The sequence below is a fragment of the Callorhinchus milii genome, unplaced genomic scaffold (assembly GCF_018977255.1).
Source record: "Callorhinchus milii isolate IMCB2004 unplaced genomic scaffold, IMCB_Cmil_1.0 Scaffold2, whole genome shotgun sequence".
In the NCBI taxonomy this organism is placed as follows: Eukaryota; Metazoa; Chordata; class Chondrichthyes; order Chimaeriformes; family Callorhinchidae; genus Callorhinchus; species Callorhinchus milii.
The window spans coordinates 37,067,033-37,086,609 of NW_024704743.1; the positions used below are offsets into that span (position 1 = coordinate 37,067,033).

General features: G+C 44.6%; 1 protein-coding gene across 2 annotated transcripts; it reads left to right on the forward strand.

The window, feature by feature from the left end:
* The first annotated feature begins 7,408 nt into the window (after positions 1-7,408).
* LOC103183924 (tetranectin) lies at positions 7,409-13,195 on the forward strand. Of its 2 annotated transcripts, none has more exons than XM_007901686.2 (3): positions 7,409-7,685; positions 9,439-9,537; positions 11,097-13,195. In XM_007901686.2, exons 1-3 carry the CDS (start codon positions 7,580-7,582, stop codon positions 11,495-11,497), a joined length of 606 nt encoding a protein of 201 aa, XP_007899877.1. In that variant the 5' UTR covers positions 7,409-7,579; the 3' UTR covers positions 11,498-13,195. The 2 variants fall into 2 exon arrangements, with proteins under 2 accessions (XP_007899877.1, XP_007899878.1); XM_007901687.2 differs by having other exon boundaries at positions 7,509-7,685; positions 9,442-9,537.
* The last annotated feature ends 6,382 nt before the right edge of the window (positions 13,196-19,577 follow it).

Sequence of the window (19,577 nt, forward strand, 5' to 3'; positions counted from 1 at the left end):
TGCCCGGCAATGATGCGGCGGGCAAGGCGAAGGACGTGAAATAGGCCAGAGCCCGCTGAGCAGACAGATTGGTAGGGAGTTAGGAGGTCACAGAGGTAGGAAAGGGCAAGGCCGTGGAGGACTTTGAAGGTGAGGACCAGGATCTTGAACTGTATCCTCTGAGTGATGAGCCAGTGCAGCTGGACGAGGATGGGAATAATATGGTCATGGAGCTTGGTGCGGGAGAGGAGAATTCTGGATGATCTGCAGCCTCTGGAGAGAGGAGTTGGGGAGGCCGACAAGCAGGGAGTTTGCATAGTCGAGCCTGGATGTGGTGAACGAGTGTATGAGGGTCTCGATAGCCTGTGGTGAGAGACAGTGGCGGAGCCGGGCAATATTGTGGAGGTGGGGAAAGATGGAGTGGGGTGCAGAGTGCATCCATGAAGAGTGATGCTGATGGGATATCATATGCATCAAGTATGCTGTCAGGTATGGAGGTGCTGACAGGAGCCATGCCATGCCTCAATCTTGCTGACATTCAACTGGAGAAAGTTTGCTCTCATCCAGAACTTGATGTCTGACAGGCAGTCTGTAAGGACAGCTGTGGTCCTGGAGTCGAGGGTGGAGTCAGAGAGATAGAGTTGGGTATTGTCCGTATATATGTGGAAGTTGACCCCATGTCTACGATGATATCACCAAGAGGGAGCATGTAAATGTTGAAAAGGAGGGGACCAAGGACAGGGTCCTGAAGGATGCTACACGTGACAGTGTGGGGTACTGGAGGAGAAGCCGTTAGTGGAGACCCAAAGTGGAGATGGTGGGAGAGATGGGATTGGCACCAAACTAGGGCAGGTCTGTGAAGGTTGAGCTGAGAGGGCATTGAATAAAATGTATTGGTGCTTGTTCCTGAACCTGAAAGGAGTGACATACTAGCTTGGTACTAAATAATGGTGCACCTTTAGTCTGTTCATGAAGGTGTCAGATGAGATCATTTTTGCAAGGAGGAAAAATTGACAGAAGATTCACTCCAGTCACAGTTTTTCATTCACTAAGAGCTAATCGAGCATTGATCTTAACCTCCTGAAGACCTACGTTTCCAATTTTAATCCTAGATTGTGCTAGTTCTTCCACGTTTTTGCTGGAGAGTGCTGAAAACAATCTAGGTGTAAATTAATAAATCATCAATCTTTGACTGTATAATTAGCCGTTGCTAGGTAGGGCTTTGGAACGTTTAATGGAACTTTGAGACAGAGTTGCTATAATCCTAAAAGGATATTGGATTTCTTTCCATTATTGTAATTGGCAAATGTTTGTCTCTTCCGTGCCAGGAATGACATTTTTTAACAAATATGTAATCTGGAATGGAGATGTGATTTTTTTTTCTCTCTCTCTCTCTCTCTCTCTCTAATATATATATATATATAATGGATCCATATGGTATCCATTATTGTTCATGTCAAAGGCTTATGGGCAAAGAATAATATTGGCTGCAACGTCTCGAAAACTCCAGCCAGCTGGACTTTCTGCTTATGTAATTAAGGTTTATAAATAATCCCTGTGTTTGATGTAGTGCCTCTAACATTGAAACGTCTCAAGGGAATTAAAGGGAATCGTTGTCAAGCGTATTTGTAGGGAAATGTGGCAGTATTTTTGCACACTCTGGGATGCTACCCCATGTGAAGGGCGCTATATAAATGCAAGTTGTTGATGTTGTTCTACAAGCAGCCATAAATTATAAATTTGCTGTAGGATTCTTGGTCATGAGAAAATCTCGTTTCAATTTGAGTCATGGGATTTTTAACTCCACCAGCAACTGGGCACTCAGTTTAATATCCAACGGACAAATAAAGAACAGTCTATCTTGATGTGTTCCAGGAACTCACAACATTGTGACTTAGAGGTGAGTGTTTTGAGTCAAGCTGACACGTGGTAACATCCATAGTGGTGTGTTTTCAGATGAGACGTGCGATATTATCAGCAAGTGTCATGAACCCTGATTTATTTTATTTTATTGTGTACTGTTTATAGTGCCTCTGTTTGTTAGGAAGCTATCTCACATGAAATCCAAAGCTGTCCTTTCTCCCTCACATCCGCACTACAACTGGCACCGCCTTCCATCACCTTCGGAACATCGCCAGACTACGGCATTACCTCACCCCTCACGCTGCTGAAACCCTGGTCCACGCCTTTGTCACCTCAAGGCTGGACTATGGGAACTCTCTCCTCGCCGGCCTTCCCGCCACCTCCCTCCACAAGCTGCAGGTCATTCAGAACTCTGCAGCTCGTGTACTGTCCCGCACCAGGCTTCGGGACCACATCACTCCCACCCTCGCTCGCCTCCACTGGCTCCCCATCCCCAGAGGATTGATTTCAAGATCCTCATCCTCACCTACAAGGCCATTCACGGCCTTGCTCCCTCCTACCTCTCCAACCTACGATCCCCCTACCTACCTGCCCGTACCCTGCGTTCCTCTGGCTCCGGTCTGCTCCACGTCCCCCGCCCCAACCGCCCTACCATCGGTGGTCGGGCCTTCAACCTCTCAGCCCCGAGGCTCTGGAACTCCATCCCCCAGTGCCTTCGCCGCTTCCTCCCTTTCCTCCTTCAAGGCCGGTCTCAAAACCTTTCTCTTTGACCGTGCCTTCAGCTCCCCTCTCAACTCCCTTCCCATCCTCGCTCCCTTCCTTCCCTCCCCTCACCCTGACCATTTCCCCCCTCCTCGCTCCCTTCCTTCCCTCCCTCACCCTGACCATTTCCCCCCTCCTTGCTCCCTCCCTTCCCTCACCCTGACCATTTCCCCCCTGCTCGGGTCATGACCCAACTGTGCAGCGCCTTGGGACGTCCTCCTGACGTGAAAGGCGCTTTATAAATGGAATCTTCTTGTTGTTGTTGATAAACTGTAAAGTGAATTGACTGTGTTATTTTAAAGGCAAATGTCCCACCAACAACCAGGAACTGAATGACCAATTTAACTGGAGGAGACTTGGCTCAGAACAAATATCCTTCTCTTTTCAAATGGTACCATGGGTTCAGCCCACCTGAAACAGGCATAATAATATAATAATCCTTGCATTCGATATAGCGCCTTACCACGTCTTCGAGATGTCTCAAAGTGCTTCACATAATATACTGTAAAGTGAATTTACTGTGTAATTTGTAGGCGCAACACGACAGCCAATTGCACACAGCAGTGTCCCACAAACAGTCCTGGATTGAATGACCTAATTTTTTTTAATGGGTTATCCCCAGAAAAGCAATCCAATAATCGGCTAGCAACCGGGTTCCTACTTACTGATAGATAGACAGAGGCGTGTGGAGTAAGGAAACTTGCCTAACATTTCACCCTACCTGGGAATCAAACCCAGGTCCTCTCACTTGCGAGGCGAGTACTCTAACCACTGAGCAGCACACTTCCACAAGACAGGTGGGACCTCGGTTTAACATCTCATCCAACGAATGACAATGCCTACAATATAACAGTTCTCCAACATTGCACTGAAAAATCAGCTGATGGACTGTGAAATCCATGTATCCAAAGTAGGACCCACAACCATTCTATCCCAGAGGTGAAAGTGCTAGCACCGAGCCAAGGTGATACACTATCTTTTATTTGTATATTGTATTGCGGCAAAATCAGTTTGCTGATGCTCAAAGGGAGTTGCCCCTACTTATTCCATGTCCGGTGTTCAGCCTGTGACATCTTACTTTCATACCACTAATGAGTACAACAGAATGTGCTGCTATTTAAATTTAGAGCAACTTTGAATCCTAACCATTCATCCATGTGCTGGAGAAAATGCCCTGTCTTGGCTTCTTCAATGGCTTTGTGGGCAAAGATTGCACCATTGTACCACTAAGCCGTACTGACCAGAAAGTTTCAGGCTCTGTTCCTGATCTGTTCTGAATTAGCTGATCACAGATAGGATGCCAGCAACATTTGGCTTCAGGGAACTTTGTGAGGAGAAAATCAGCCAGGGTTTCCTGATTCTAATTCAATAATGACCTAAGCTGGAAAGTGTATATGGGTGCGGATGTTGGATGGGAACCATCAAGCAAGCTGTGATTCTGCCACAGTGAAATAGATTGACTGGTCTCACTAAGTTCACACATGGAAAAAAACATGTGGATGAGATACTGAAAGGCTGGAGAAGCTCGAACAAAAATAAAATGGTAATTACAACTTACCATTACAAAACATGTTATTTGTCTAGCTAGGGTTGCCTGATATATCAGAGCATTGGTTGCAAGACTCAGGGCACTACCCAAATCCGATGAGCAACACATGCTTATCAACTGTTATAAATTGCTTGTATTCCTGGTGTTACTGGGAACCTATATGTCTTCATGAGACAAGTATCCTCAGGCAACCATGTTAACCACAGGGATAAATTGCCTGTTAACCACAGTGATAAGTTGCTCCCTTGACAGGGATCGCTCTTGCAATACAATACAATTTACATTTATACAACGCCTTTCACCTCAGGAGGGAAGACAGCTTCAAAGTGCTTTGCACTGCTGGCTGGGCACCCAAGCTGGGAGTCGGAGCCAGGGTGGGAGAAGGGGAAAGATGACTGAAAGCATATTCAAAGAGCTACATCTTTGTCGGGTCCTTGAACGAGGTGAGGGAGTGTGTGAGTCAAGGAGCTCCAGGATACAGTTCCAGAGAGTGGGGGCAGAATTGCTGAGAAACAGCCCACCAATGGTGGGGCAAATAGGATGGGCGACATGAAGCAAGCTGGTGCTCACTGAACAAAGGGAACGCTGGGGTGGTAGGGTTGAAGAGGGTGCAGAGGTATGGTGGGGCGAGACAGTGGGAGATTATTTGAAAGTCAGAACAAGGATCTTGAATTTGATCAGCTGGGTTGAGGCGCCAATGGAGCTGAGCAGCCTTACCTCCCTCCTTTTCCTCCTCCTATCACCAGGACACAAATCAAAGTAGACCATGTGGCATTAAAACAACATTTGTTTTGGAATGCTTGTTCTAGATGTACAGGGTTAATGTCAGGATAGTACTGCACTGCAGCTTTGCTGACCACGGGTGCTGAAGAATACACAGTGCTAAAAGTGAACAGCTAGTTAGATGGAGAATTGGAAGTAAAAAGAGTTGTGAGTAAATGGTGCCTGCCACTGCTATTCTTAACTCTGTCCGTCATTTAATTCCCCATCCAACACAGGCCTGTCATGGAGGTTATACAACCCAGAGGTTTGCAGGATGGTATTTCCAATCAAAGCAAACTTCTAGTGTGTTGATTTTGCTATTTTTAAAGAGGGAAGGGGTTGTTTTGGCAGTCACATGGAACATAGAAAGGAGGCCATCCATCCCATCGGGTCTGTGCCACATTCACCAGCTTGTTCAGATAATAAAAATCACTGTGCACTTTGAATCCCTCCATGCGCAAAGCAGGGATTTGACACTCGCTAATAGTGGAGTCATTCAAGCACACAGTCAAGGCAAATGGCACAAAATCAGATTCTTGGAAACAAAATTAGAACAATTGGTCCACAGCGGTGTCCCACAAACAGTGATGGATTGAGTGACCAAATTATTATTTTTTTGGAAGGGATTATTATCCCCGGAAAAGCAATCCGCTAATCGACTAATAACCGGGTTCCTACTTATTACTAGGTAAACAGAAGCGTGTCGAGTAAGGAAACTTGCCTAACGTTTTGTCCTGCCTGGGAATCAAATCCAGGTCCTCTTACTTGCAAGCTGAGTACTCTAACTAATACGCTGCAGGAAGCTGACCTCAAACTTAAGACGGAATTCAACAAGCTGTCTGAAATGCATGCCACCTAAACAGAGTAAATCTAGATCCAGGTGAAATTTCTCTCTTCAAATGCACTCAATAATGTTTTAGAAATTCAATAATGTGTTGCTCAGGATATTGAATGTGAGCCCAGTTAATAATAATAATAATAATCCTTGCATTTGATATAGCGCTTTTCACGTCGGGAGGACATCCCAAAGCGCTTCACAGCGCTTCACTGTAAAGTGAATTGACTGTATATTTGTGGGCGAACGCGGCAGCCAATTGCACACAGCAATGTCCCACAAACAGTCGTAGATTGAAAATGACCAATTTTTTTTTTTTGGAGGGATTAGGCGTGTGGAGTAAGGAAACTTGCCCAAGGTTTCGCCCTGTCTGGAATTGAACTCAGGTCTCTCACTTGCAAAGCGAGTGCTCTAACCACTGAGCTACACACAAGACACACAAGAGGCAAAGCCTTTAAGTACAAATCAACATCAGGATATTCCGAGGAAAGGGGACTGCAGATTTCTCAAATATTCTTTAATAAGACCTGGGTACTAACTCTACAGGAACATATAGGACTGCAACAAACTCCTCTTAAATTTTACACAACATCCTATCTCTTACAACTAGTAACTCAAGCAGATGGAAGTAACATAAAGTTTTATTTTTTGTTGGGCATTTGATCACTCTTGTTACATAAACATTGTTATATAAAGGCTTCTGCCACATTTCCTCTGGATAAAGGCCAGTAAAACAAGATGTGAAGTGCAGCTGCAGACTGCTGGCCTGCTGTTCCACTCAGATGTTTGAATGCTCTTGCATGCAGGCCACAGCTGCCTCCTATTAGCTGTAGTCTCATACCATTCACCTCATCACATTAGTGTTGGAACTGAGAAGAATTCCAAATATGAAGATTTTTCAGCTCAGGTCAATGTGGCCTCGGGATCACTGGTGAGTGGGGCGTGGGGAAGGGGGGAATTCTTTTTGGTTGATTTAACAACATCTCCACACACCTTTCCGAGGTGTAACGTTTGCCCAGCACCAATAGGACATTTTGAGGCACTCCAAATCAGTGCCCGCCTCAATCTTCAGACAAAAGATAGAACTGTAGAGAACGCACTTGTTTACGATGAAAGTTATAATAATCCTTGCTCTTGAGGTACTCTCATGGCTACAATGTCAATAATATTGACCGTAAGTGCACTGTACAAAATTAAACCAGGTCCACTGAGTTGAAGAGGCTCGTTGCCTAGAATTGCTTAGCAAGTCACTGAATGTGACTCTGTCTAACTCACACTTTGCATTATTCTTTAACAAACCAGCGTGTTACTCTCCTAGTTACTATCTCCAACACAAAATTGTTACTCGCCCTATTACTGTGTCTCTCTAACACTGCAGTATGTGACTCTGTTACTGTGTCTCTCTAACACTACGGTGAGTTAGTTTCCTTTCACTTGTATCTTCTTGCCTCCAGCACTGAAACCAAAATTACAGATAATCAACTTTCGGGATAAAACAAATCTAAAATTAAATGTTAAAAACAGAAAATAAAATGCATGTTTGAAAAATGTGTCTGGGACGGTTAATCATGTACAACCCTGCTCAGTGTTATGGTTTCAATCTAAAGACGATTACACAGGAACAGATAGTTTGAGGGTGTTGTTTCCTCTCTGGCCCTGGTTGTGAGGGTGGATCTGGTGTGCGCTGGGGATCTGGAGACTTGGAATCTTTCCTCTTTGGATGGAGTGTCTGGACGTCAGGTTTTCATTACTGCGTATTCCAGCTTCACAACGAGCACAGGATAAATCTAAGCAGTAGCTCTCCTGGACTCTCCACTGTCTCGCACACCATGGAGCTGAGAGGGACATTGTTTGCAGTCTGCGTGCTGTGTCTGCTACACATTACCTACCAGCAGAAGAAAGTTCCAGCCAAGAAGAATAACCAGGCAAAGAAAGGTAAACAGGTTCTTGCTTTTTACTTGCCCTGATGCGTCCGTATGTAAAAATATCAAGTAGAATCCTCCCAAATCTTGAAGAACCTGGGGTCAAAATGGCTATTTACACAGCTGTGTCTGTACAGGATTTGCATATATTGGATCCTACCAGAAATCAGTCACAGCGATCCATAGGAACTCTGCTCTGACCTCGTCTCCTCCGGTTGCAAGTCTATAATAAAGTAATAATAATAAACTGTACATTTGATATAACACCTTTCACGTTGAGAGAACATCTCAAAGTGATTTCCAGGATTTTATTGCAAAGTGTAGTGACTTTTGTAGGCGGACAGGACAGCCAATTTGCGCACACCAACGTCTCACAAACAGCCATGAAGTAAATGACATAGTTTATTTGGGGGATTGTTGGCCAGGACACAGGGAGAAACTCCTTTCTCTTTTCAATGGAGGGCTCCTCCTGCACTATATTATAGAGTGTCAGTCTGGTCCGTGAGTTCAAAGTCCAACGTGGAGCTTGAGTCCACATCCTAAAGACTCAGAGGCAAGAGTGCTACAAATTTAGCCAGGCTCTAAATTTTGCATCTTTAATCCATGTTTCCCCCTTCCCTCCCCCTCCCCACATAAGGTTTCTTCTTTTTGTCGCTGTGCTGTGACTGTTTATGGAGTATTCAGGTAGATGAATTATTTGATAAGAACAGGATTGGGCTGCGCTTTGATGTTTCATCCCCTCCACCCATGGTTGAATAACCTGTCAGTATTCGCTGTCTCGGCTCATGCATGAATTTTCTTTGGTCAGCCGGGTATCTGACTTCCAGAAACCCATAACCTTGCTTAAGAGTATCCAAACCAGACTGAGAGGTCCGTCCATCCAATTGGAATGGAATGCTCTCTCTCTCCCTCTCCGGAGGGATGTGACAAGCAATTATGTGGGTGAGATCCCAGAGGGCTGCCAGGAGCCTGCTGAACCGTACTGGAGGGGGAGTCAGTGATAGCAGGAGGAGAAAAATAATTCCTGTGGATGGATTGTTTCAAACAGAAACAATGTGCTGAAAGCTCTGGGTTAAAATGTACACCATCATCGAGTATTCCATCTGTGCTGCCGGGTACCCCTCACTGTGGAGTTAATGGGCAAGATACTGTATTATATTCACTATTTCAAGCTGCTTATTTGCTAAACAGCTCATTTTTGGCTGGGGAGAGTATAAATTCTGTCAGCGGATCAACCCTAATAAAACAATATTAAATGAATATTATTGTAAGCTGCTTTTGTCCCTACAATTCATAATTATGTCTATGTTCACTTCAATAATAATGAAAGATGGGGAGTGGGGTGGAGGGGAATGGGCGCAATCTGATCTGAAGAGGAAACGTCCACTGGCTGGAGAGTGCTGTTGCTGTCACCTTGTGGTGGTTTATGTCAGTGTAAAATAACACAAGGAATGTTTTACATTGCAATCTTCACCCCAGGATTAGTAACAAATTTAAAACTACCTGGAGGGAAATAAACACAGTGTATTTAGTGTAGAAGCCAGTGTGTGCTCCAGAATGAAACTAAAATTAAATTGAAATGAAATGGAAAATCTCCCAAAAAGGTGAAATGTTTCCTCAATTCATGACATCTTCCAACAATACGATCTTCGTAGTGTGTAATTTAGCGAAATCTTACATGTGATTTCTGGTTGACTGATGTTGAGCTCAGAGCGTAGCTGTATTTTGTGATTTGTTGGTAATTTATTTTTTTACTTGTCACATAGCAGCAGTGACTCCCAGAGTGATCGAAGAGATCAAGAAACAGATTGAATCAATCTTATTGGATCTGGATTCACTGAAGGAACAACAAGCACTGCAAACAGGTAAGAGGAGGGGTATTGAACAACAACAATAAATTGCATTAATATAGCACATTTCACATTTGGAGGAGGTCCCTAGGCTCCAGGACAACACTTTAAGATATACCAAAGCTGCAGGACAGCAACAACAACAACACAATTACATTATATAGCACCTTTCATGTCGGGAGAACGTCCCAAGGCACTGGACAGACAGAGTTACGGACCCGAGCTGAGGTTCGGGGTGGGGGAGGGTGGAGGACAGGAGGGAAGCAGGGAGATCGAAAGCACGGTCGAAGAGGAGGGTCTTGAAAGTGGCGAGGGAGGGGGCGAGACGGAGAGATTACAAGATGGAGTTCTAGAGGGTGAGTGCAGAGTGGCCGAAGGCCCACCCGCCGATAGTGGGGCAAGCAAAGCAGGGGATGTGAAGCAGGCCGGAGCTCACTGAGCGGAGGAAACGAACAGGATGGTAGAGGGTTAAGAGGTCAGAGAGGTAGGGGGGAGAAAGACCATGGAGGGCTTTGAAGGTGAGGACCAGGATCTTGAACTGTATCCTCTGTGTGATGGGAAGCCAGTGGAGTTGGGCAAGGATGGGGGTGATAGGGTCGTGGATCCTAGTGCAGGAGAGGATACGGGCTGCAGAGTTCTGGATGATCTGCAGCCTGTGGAGGGAGGAGTTGGGGAGGCCGACAAGCAGTGTGTTTGCATAGTCGAGCCTTGATGTAATGAAGGCGTGTATAAGGGTTTTGGTGTGACCTCTTGTCCTGCAGCCTTGGTATATCTTAAAGTTGCGAATGGCAACCAGGAAGCAATTCTTTAGACAACAGCTGGAATAGGTTCCAAGGAAAAGTGGAGCAGGCCAGGGTTGGCAGAGCAGAGAGAGTGGGTGGGACAAGAGGATCCCAGGAGATCACAGTGGTGGATGGGACAAGGGCGTGAGGACATTTGAAAATCATTGCAAGGAAATTATGATGGTGCCAAGGAGTACTGAGGGCTGAACAGCGGGGTAGGAGGAGATTAGAGCAATAGGGAGGGTGTTAAGGTTTACAGAGATTTATAGATGATAATAATAATAATCCTTGCATTTGATAGCACCTTATCACATAATTGAAACATCTCAAAGCACTTCACAGAATATCCTGCAAAGTGAACTGACTGCATATTTTGTGGGGGAAATGTGATGGTGAGGACCTGGAAGTCCAAATGCAGCTTTTTTTATAGTCTCTATACACTTACAGCTTGGTTAATAATAATAATAATAATCCTTACATTTGATATAGCGCTTTATCACGTTGTTGAGACATCTCAAAGAGCTTCACAAAATATATTGGAAAGTGGATTGACTGTATATTTTGTTTGCGAAACGTTCCAACCAATTGTGTACAACAGTGTCCCTCAAACAGTCATGGATTGAGTGACCAAATATATTTTTAACGAGGATTTATTACCCCCAGAAAATGATCCACCAATCGACTGACAACCAAGTTCCTACTTAATGTTAGGTAAACAGAAGCTGCAAGCTACAGCAAAGTTGATCACCACGGTATCTCAAAGTACTTTCATCCACTTTGCTTTTTCCTCAGTGTGCCTGCGGGGGTTCAAGATCCTCAGGAAATGCTTCCTGGTGTTCAGTGGGGAAAAGAACTACCACGAGGCAAGCGAAGACTGCATGTTGCATGGAGGGCTCCTCAGCACCCCACGGAATGGGGAGGAAAATGACCAGCTGTACGAATACGCCAAGAATACCGTGGGCCCCAACCTGGACATCTGGCTTGGCGTGACCGACATGGTGACCGAAGGCAAGTGGCTGGATCTGAATGGCAACAACATCACCTTCACCAACTGGGAGACAGAGATTACCTTGCAGCCCGATGGGGCCAGCAGAGAGAACTGTGTGCTGCTCTCAGGCCAGGCCAACGGCAAGTGGTTTGATGAGTCGTGTCGCTCTGCTAAACACTTCATTTGTGAATACAACATTCCGTAAATATGCCACAACATGAAAAACACCATAAAGATTACACAAGTATAATCTAACTGGATTAGTTATGCTATCGATGCTTTACTGGTTTGTTCCTTCAGAACAGACATCTTGTTGCAAATGGTGGAGATATGAAAGCACAGAACCATTGAGAACTGTAGAACCATAGAAACTTATAGCACAGAAGACTACCATTCGGCCCATCGTATAAATATGATTCGCTTTCTTTGGAGGGTGAAGAATAAATACCTTTAAAATTTATATTGGGATTCAGAAACTCCGATGTTTACAATTAATAGAAAAACAACCTGAGTTAGGAACAGTCACAAGATCAGACGAGAGGTTTAGATGAAGAAGATCCATTTGAGATCATTTGATCTCATCCTTCCATAAAACAAACCTACCCACCATCTTCCCATCAAAGTATTAAGCTTTATTTTGAAAATGTGTTGGTACCATAACTCTGCAGAAAAGGTGACAGAGGCTCAGGCTGGATTGCAGGGGGAAGGAGTGAGGAGTAGGTGTCGGTGTGAGAAACACAGCGCTGTTATGTGTTTGATGACTTCTTTGTCACATAATGCACGGCAGGAGGTGGGTGTCTGTTTTATAAACCTTAACCCCAACCAGCACAAAGGGTATAACAAGCAGCACAGAATGTAATAAAAACCTGGTAGACAATGCACTTCCTACATTAACTTTCATATCTTCACCAATTAGAACAGGGTGTCCTTATTAACATTATATTATGCATAGCTCTAATTTGAATACCTTTCCATAAACTGCTGTATTTTCCTTTGTGAGGATATGAATCCCTCTTTCCCTCCCCCTCTCCCTGATCTCCCCAGAGCTTGTCTGATCAGTAGCTGACATGTGGGTGAGTGCCCTGTTCTGGGTGTCTGCCAGTGCCACCTGGTATAACAAGCTCTGGCACTTCAGCCAAGAATAAGTTCCCCTCTGGTTACTCCTCCCCAACTGGTTACCCCTCCCCAACTAGTTACCCCTCCCCACTGGTTACTCCTCCCCACTGGTCACTCCTCCCCCACTGGTCACTCCTCCCCCACTGTTTGCTCCTCCCCACTGTTTGCTCCTCCCCACTGTTTGCTCCTCCCCCACTGGTTACTCCTCCCCCACTGGTTACTCCTCCCCTGCACTGGTTGCTCTTTCCCCACTGTTTGCTCCTCTCCCCTCTGGTTGCCCCTCCCCCACACAAACTGGGGAACCATCAGCGCCAAGGGTGCCTCCACAGGTGCTGCCACTCAGAATGGAAGTGGCAGAGTTGAGGAAGAGAAGACTAAGGGTTGTGGGCACGGACCCAGATACCCTTCGATGCTCCATCATTGGCTTCACGATGTGCCTGTCAAGCATAGTATATGTAACCTATCACCCAATAACTTATCACCAGTGACTCCCACTGCCATTCAGATGAAAGCAACTCTGAGGGGACAATTTACCCAATTGTCCCTCCCTCCCCATGGGTTGGGAAGGGCCCTACTCACAACTAAGACCAGTGTAGCAGATGTGCGTCTTTGCACTCCTTGTCACCATGTGCTATCGCTACACTATGTTGTCCGCGATGTGAAATATTTCTTAGCTGTGCGGGAATTCATAGCTTGCTTAACTTAGTTATCTTGTACTGAACAATTGTGCAATGCATGTTATTGTACTTTCCAGTGCTTGTCTTAAATAAAAGTCATTCAAAACAAAGGTATCTTTTCCCCTCCTATTTTCTTCCAGCGAATCCTGTGAAAAAGCTTTCATCAGATGAGAAGCGACCCATGCCTTGAATTTAATAATCCCTTCAAAAGAAACACTAAATAATAAGAATTTGGTCACTCAATCCATGACTGTTTGTGGGACACTGCTGTGCGCGCTACACAGCACCCACGTTTCTCCCACAAAATATACAGTCAATTCACTTTGCAGTATATTCTGTGAAGGGCTTTGAGGCATCTCAACGATTTGATGAGGCCTAGATCAAATGCAAGGAATATTATTATTATAATTTCTCATATGTGGGCCTATTCTTACTAGAGGTGTGGAGCATCAGAGGCGTGACTCAAGGAAGGTGAGTTGGACTGTAACTGTGTTTATTCTTCCCCCAAGCCAGAGCACCTTATGTATACATGTTACCTCACATTCCTGTCCTAGTGAGCTGGATGAGCACTGAGAAAACCCATGCCAAAAGGAGGCAAGTGTGCTGGAGAAGCTACAACTTTTTGTGAAAAGACGACTGAGGGGAACATATTAAATACGAAAATTGTTTCACAAGATCACACGTATGACCTACTTGACATAACTGAAAGTATTGCAAGTTTACTTTCTTGAACTCATTAAGAACCTTATGGACCTCTGTAAGGTGCCACTGAGATATCTTATGTGGCATAACAGGAATGTGCATGATATGCTCATAGGTGAACCACTTGACCAGAGCAGTGGATAAGGGTGAGAGTTATATATGTTACAGTAAAGTTATGAAACCAGGGATTTCGTGAAATCCCTGAAATTATTTTAAACTGTAAAAAAGTGATTCCAGCAGTCGACAGGGGGAAAGGGGATCCCAGGAACATATCAATATGATGAAATGATCACTTTTTCATGAACTCCTTGATTCCTAATGCCAGTGATTTCATGGTTTCACAATTTTACTGAAAATTTCAGGGATTTCGTGATTTCGCACTTCCTACCACCACCTCCCTAACATTGCCAGACTCCACCACTGCCTCACCCCTCAGACTGCTGAAACTCTCACTCAAGCATTCGTCACATCAAGGCTCGATTACGGGAACTCCCTCCTCATCGGCCTTCCCAACTCTTCCCTTCACAAGCTGCAGATCATCCAAAACTCTGCAGCTCGTGTATTCTCACACACCAGACTCCGTGACACCATCACTCCCACCCTCGCCCGACTCCACTGTCTCCCCATCCCCCAGAGGATCGAGTTCAAGATCCTCATCCTCACCTTTAAGGCCATCCATGGCCTTGCCCCCTCCTACCTCTCTGACCTGCTGACTCCCTACCAACCTGCCCGCTCCCTCCATTCAGCGGGCTCCGGCCTGCACCATGTCTCCCACCCTACCATTGGTGGCCGGGCTTTCAGTCTCTCTGCCCCCACACTCTGGAACTCCATCCTACGGTCCCTTCGCCTCGCTTCCTCCCTTGCCTACTTCAAGGCCGGTCTCAAGACCCTTCTCTTCGACCGTGCCTTTGGTCTCCCTCCCACCTCTCTGCCTTCCCTCACCCCTACACCAGCCCTCCCCCATCCTCGGGCCCCGACACCTAAATGTTCATCGCTTTGGGACATCCTCCCGACGTGAAAGGGGCTCTATAAATGTAATTTTGTTGTTGTTGTTGAGGGACGCATTCTACTCATCTAATTCCGGAAAGTATTAGGTGCAGGTTGGTATGAGCCAAGGCTTGGGCATCCCAGAGTGTGCGTTGGGGTAATTCCTGGAGTCTAACCAACTAAAATCATATAGCTTCCTATAACAATTGGGAAGGTTTAACAAGAACAGTGAACTCCACTGTTTGCACATTACAAATGTGTTGCTCATTGTCTGGTTTGACAAGCTCTTTCCTTATCGGTCTTTGCTGTGATGCTGAGTCAGCAGCAAGTCATCACCCTTGATACATGTCTGGGAAACATAAAAGAGCAGAAGGTAGGTTCATCTGACCAGATAGACAAGGATTTCTGAATACTGCTTGTGGCCTCACTTCTGTGAAATCTCATTGGCCCCCTGCCCAGGTGAGAAGCTGAGCACGGCAAGTCTCTTCATGTTAAAATATTTTCTTTTACGTTTATCTGTTAACAATTTCAGTCCTTGGCACCTTGTTTCCCCTGAATATTTTCAGTTCTGCAAAAGGATTGAGGAATCCTGTTAGAAATTGCCACGTATTCAACCCTATAATGACATTTCAAAATGCGCATTCCTGTGGGATAGTGGTTAGAGCATTCGCCTCGCAAATGAGAGGACCCGGGTTCGATTCCCGGACTGGGCAAAACCTTAGGTATGTTTCCTTACTCCACACGCCTCTGTTTACCTAGCAGTAAGTAGGAACCCGGTTGTTAGTTGATTAATTAACAGATCGATTTCCGGAGATAATGATGCCTCAAAAAAAATGTGGTCATTCAATCCACGACTGTTTGTGGGACACTGCTGTGCACAATTGGCTGCTGAGTTTCGGTCACAAAATATGCAGTTAATTCACTTTACAATATATTCTGTGAAGCGCTTTCAGACAACATTGTGATAAGGTGCTACATCAAATGCAAGGATTATTAAGGATTATAAGAATTAAAAGGAATTGGAAGGAAGGAAGTATTTGAAGAGAAATCTAAAAGGGAATAGAAAAAGAGAAAGGCATTGCAATAGTGAGCTCCAGTGTGGAACTATCAACATGTCAAGTTGGGTGGGTCGAGTGGGTTCCTTCTGTGCTGTAATTTCTATGATCATAGTCATAGCCCTGACTAGAGATTGGGAATTTTGAGTGCAGCATATTCATCACAAAATGTTTGGCAAAGTTACTGGAAAGGAGCAGTAGATTGGGATTAGGATAACCATCTGCAGTGTGGGAGCTGGCACCAGCATAGGCCCAGTGGAATAATTGGCCTATTTTTACGCTTTAAGGTCTATAAAGGGTGTGAGCTGTTTTGGTTGGTTGCTTCACACAAGAATGTACTGTAATGTACATCCAACTGAGCCCCTGAAGCATTATATCATCATTGTAATGAGGGTAACTACAGCTCTTCTCACTTTACCAAATGGTTTGCCAAACACATTTTGGAGTCCTGTAACGTATTGGTTAGAGCAGTCGCTTCGCAAGCGAGAGGACCCTGGTTCAACTCCGAGCAGCAATTAAGAATCCACCTGTTAGTTGATTGGCAGATTGCTTTCCAGGAGTAATAAAGCTTTCAAAATCATTATTTGGTCACTCAATTCACTACTATTTGTGGGTCACTGCTGCATGCAATTGGCTGCCATGTTTCACCTACAAAATTTACCGTCAATTCACTTTACAGTATATTCTGTGAAGTGCTTTGAAACAATTCGATGACATAATAATAATAATAATAATCCTTGCATTTGATATAGCGCTTTTCACGTCGGGAGGACGTCCCAAAGCGCTTCACAGAACACACTGTAAAGTGAATTGACTGTATATTTGTGGGCGAACGCGGCAGCCAATTGCGCACAGCAATGTCCCACAAACAGTCATAGATTGAAAGTGACCAATTTATTATTGTTTTGTTTTGGAGGGATTATTATTAGGGATTATTATTATAATAAGGAGCTATATCAAATGCAAGGATTACTACTATTATTATTTTTACAAAAGACAGTGCCCCTTTAACAAGATCTTTCTTACTCTCTCCCTTGTGCCAAAGATTTTCATTCCTCTGATTATCGAATGGGCTAATTCACGTTTCCAGCTAGTTAACGTGCTTTGAAGCTGATTTCTTTCAATTAATTTCTTTCCTAGTGTATAACAGAATTGAATTTCCTGGGTTTCCATTAGTGAGTTCCAGGTCTCTCTGGAACTGGGGCAAAAAGGATGCATATACAAAATAACAACAACAACAACACAATTACATTTGTCACGGATTTTGGTTATGGCAGAGGACACGGGTTGCAGAGTTTTGGATTATCTGCAGCCTGTGGAGGGAGGAGTTTGATTACAAGCCCTTATTCCTTTGGCCACTCTACTTCTATCCATGATCACAACTACCTTCCCACCGACCTTTCTCTGCCACACACTGATTTCTGTCTATAACAACCCAACCTTCTCCTTCCCTCACCATATTATCCCCACTCCCATCCAACCCAAGTCGCCTTCCCTATCACATGCCCACCTCACCCTAAGCCTTTCCAACCAGCTAAACGTCAGTTGATTAAATGTCTTGAAGCCACTTCAGTTGTTTCACCCAAGATGGAACCAACAAGAACTGACTCAGGAGCGTTTAGGTAACCTGGATATGTTCACGCTGGAGAACAGAAGGCTGAGGGGCGATATGATTACAGTCTTTAAGATTCTAAAGGAACTAGATAATGTATTCCATGATAAGCTGTTCAGAGGACACGGCCTGCGATTGAAGGGGATAAATTCAGAACAAATCTGCAAAAACACTACTTCAGTGAGCGAGTAGTAAACATATGGAACAGGTTCCCTAGGGAGACGGTGGAAACAGAGTGTCGATTCTTTCACGAATAAATTAGATAAATTTCTGTTTGGAAATAATATCTCAGGATACAATATATAGTTTGGGACACAACATGTCATACGGCTGCCAGGATGATGGAAGGCGAACTGGATGGACCTTGGTCTTCTTTCACCTAGCAAATTCTTATGTTTCTTATGAAACACTGTATTAAAGGACACTCACTGACAAGCTATTTTATTCAATTAAAGTTAATTCTAGCAAAATTATTCTCAATTCAGTGGTCTGCAAGCAAAGGCTAAATTGTTAGAGTGTTTTTTGCTGTTGTTAATTTCTGTTCGTTTTTTAAACACATCTCTCAGTGCAAACTAGTCCGAGCTTGTGAATAGTAAACTCAGTTCTTGGCACAGTTAACCCCTCCCAACTGTCTGTCTTGTAGAGGCAGATCTTAGCGGTTAGTTTCCTATGAAGAGAGAGTACACATTGTAGAGAGTATGTGTCAGACATCCATACTAACCAAAAAATAAAACAAATCCTGACAAGCCACTTCACACTGACTGGCTACTGTATTTTAAAGTAATCAGTGATGCTGGATAGATCAGGAAAATAATATTTAAGAAATAAATTGAAACAAAAATACTAAAGACTAGAATTTAAAAAAGCTGCAGTCTGTCTGCATCTGCAGCTGGACAGCCGTAATAATAATTCTTACATTTGATATTGTGCCTAATCATTGAGCCGTCTCAAAGCACTCCACAGGATATATTGTAAAGTGACCTGACTGTGTATTTTGTGGGCGAAACAGTCAACAATATCCTCACACCAGATGACCAGTGCATCTCCCTGACAACGCCAGACAAGACACAGTCAGCATACATGAACATGTGGATAATCCATGCTCTTCTCTTCCCTCCCCCACCTCCCAACTGGATGATTCCCTTTGGTCTCAGACGTAACTCCTAACAGCTGCAGCCTCAGAACTTAAAACACTTAGGTACAGTTGCCGTTTCTGTACCATCAACTGTAACCAGACGGAGTAAGTTGGACTTTGGACAAACTTCATGACTATAGCAGAGCCACGATCCGGCTTAGTTCTTCCAAACGTTCGCCTTTGTGTTCATCACCTTACATTTCAAGCCTGTATTTGTATCAATCCTAAAATGAATTGCCGCTGGAGCAAACAGATGTCCAGCAGAACTGTGTAGATTCTGTTGGGAATCTTTATCTAATCCACGAGTATATTGGGTGTCCTTAATGGAACTAAAGGTCTGATGTATAAATCTATAATATTGTCCGTCTCTGCCATTACCTCTCCCCTCAGACCACCAAGACCCTCATCCACACATTTATCATGTCCAGGCTTAACTGTACCAATGCTTTACTCGCCAGACTCCACAGCTCTTTCCTATGCAAACTGCAGACTATCCTGACAGCTGCAGCCCATGTTATTTCCTGCACTAGGCTCCGCAAAGCCTGTCACCCCCATCCTCGCCCGGCTCTATTGGCTCTCCATCACCCAACAGATTAAGTTCAAGATCCTCGTTCTCACCATTAAATCCTTCCACTGTGTTGCGCCACCCTACCTCTGTAACCTCCTTAAACCTTACCGACCCAGCTGCTGCCATCGCTCAACCTGTTTCATGTCCCCTGCTCTATCTGCCCCAACATTGGCAGGTGGGCTTTCAGCCTTCTGCCACAATCTCCAACTTGCTCCCCTCCCTCATCTTGTTCAAAGTCTGCCACAAGACACAGATCACAAACCCAGGTGCCTCCTTACCAGAGCAATATGGCATATAGCTGGGCAATATAGCAATAGGGAAGGTGTCACTGCTGTGGCTGCTGAGATTCTCCCCCAGCGCTTATAATAATAATAATAATAATCCTTGCATTTGATATAGCGCTTTTCACGTCGGGAGGATGTCCCAAAGCGCT

Bases quoted from the DNA above. Each gene is read 5' to 3' on its own strand.
- LOC103183924 (XM_007901686.2), top strand. From the start codon at position 7,580: ATGGAGCTGAGAGGGACATTGTTTGCAGTCTGCGTGCTGTGTCTGCTA. The intron at 7,686-9,438 runs GTAAACAGGTTC...CTTGTCACATAG, and splicing joins GAATAACCAGGCAAAGAAAG to CAGCAGTGACTCCCAGAGTG. The intron at 9,538-11,096 runs GTAAGAGGAGGG...CTTTTTCCTCAG, and splicing joins ACAACAAGCACTGCAAACAG to TGTGCCTGCGGGGGTTCAAG.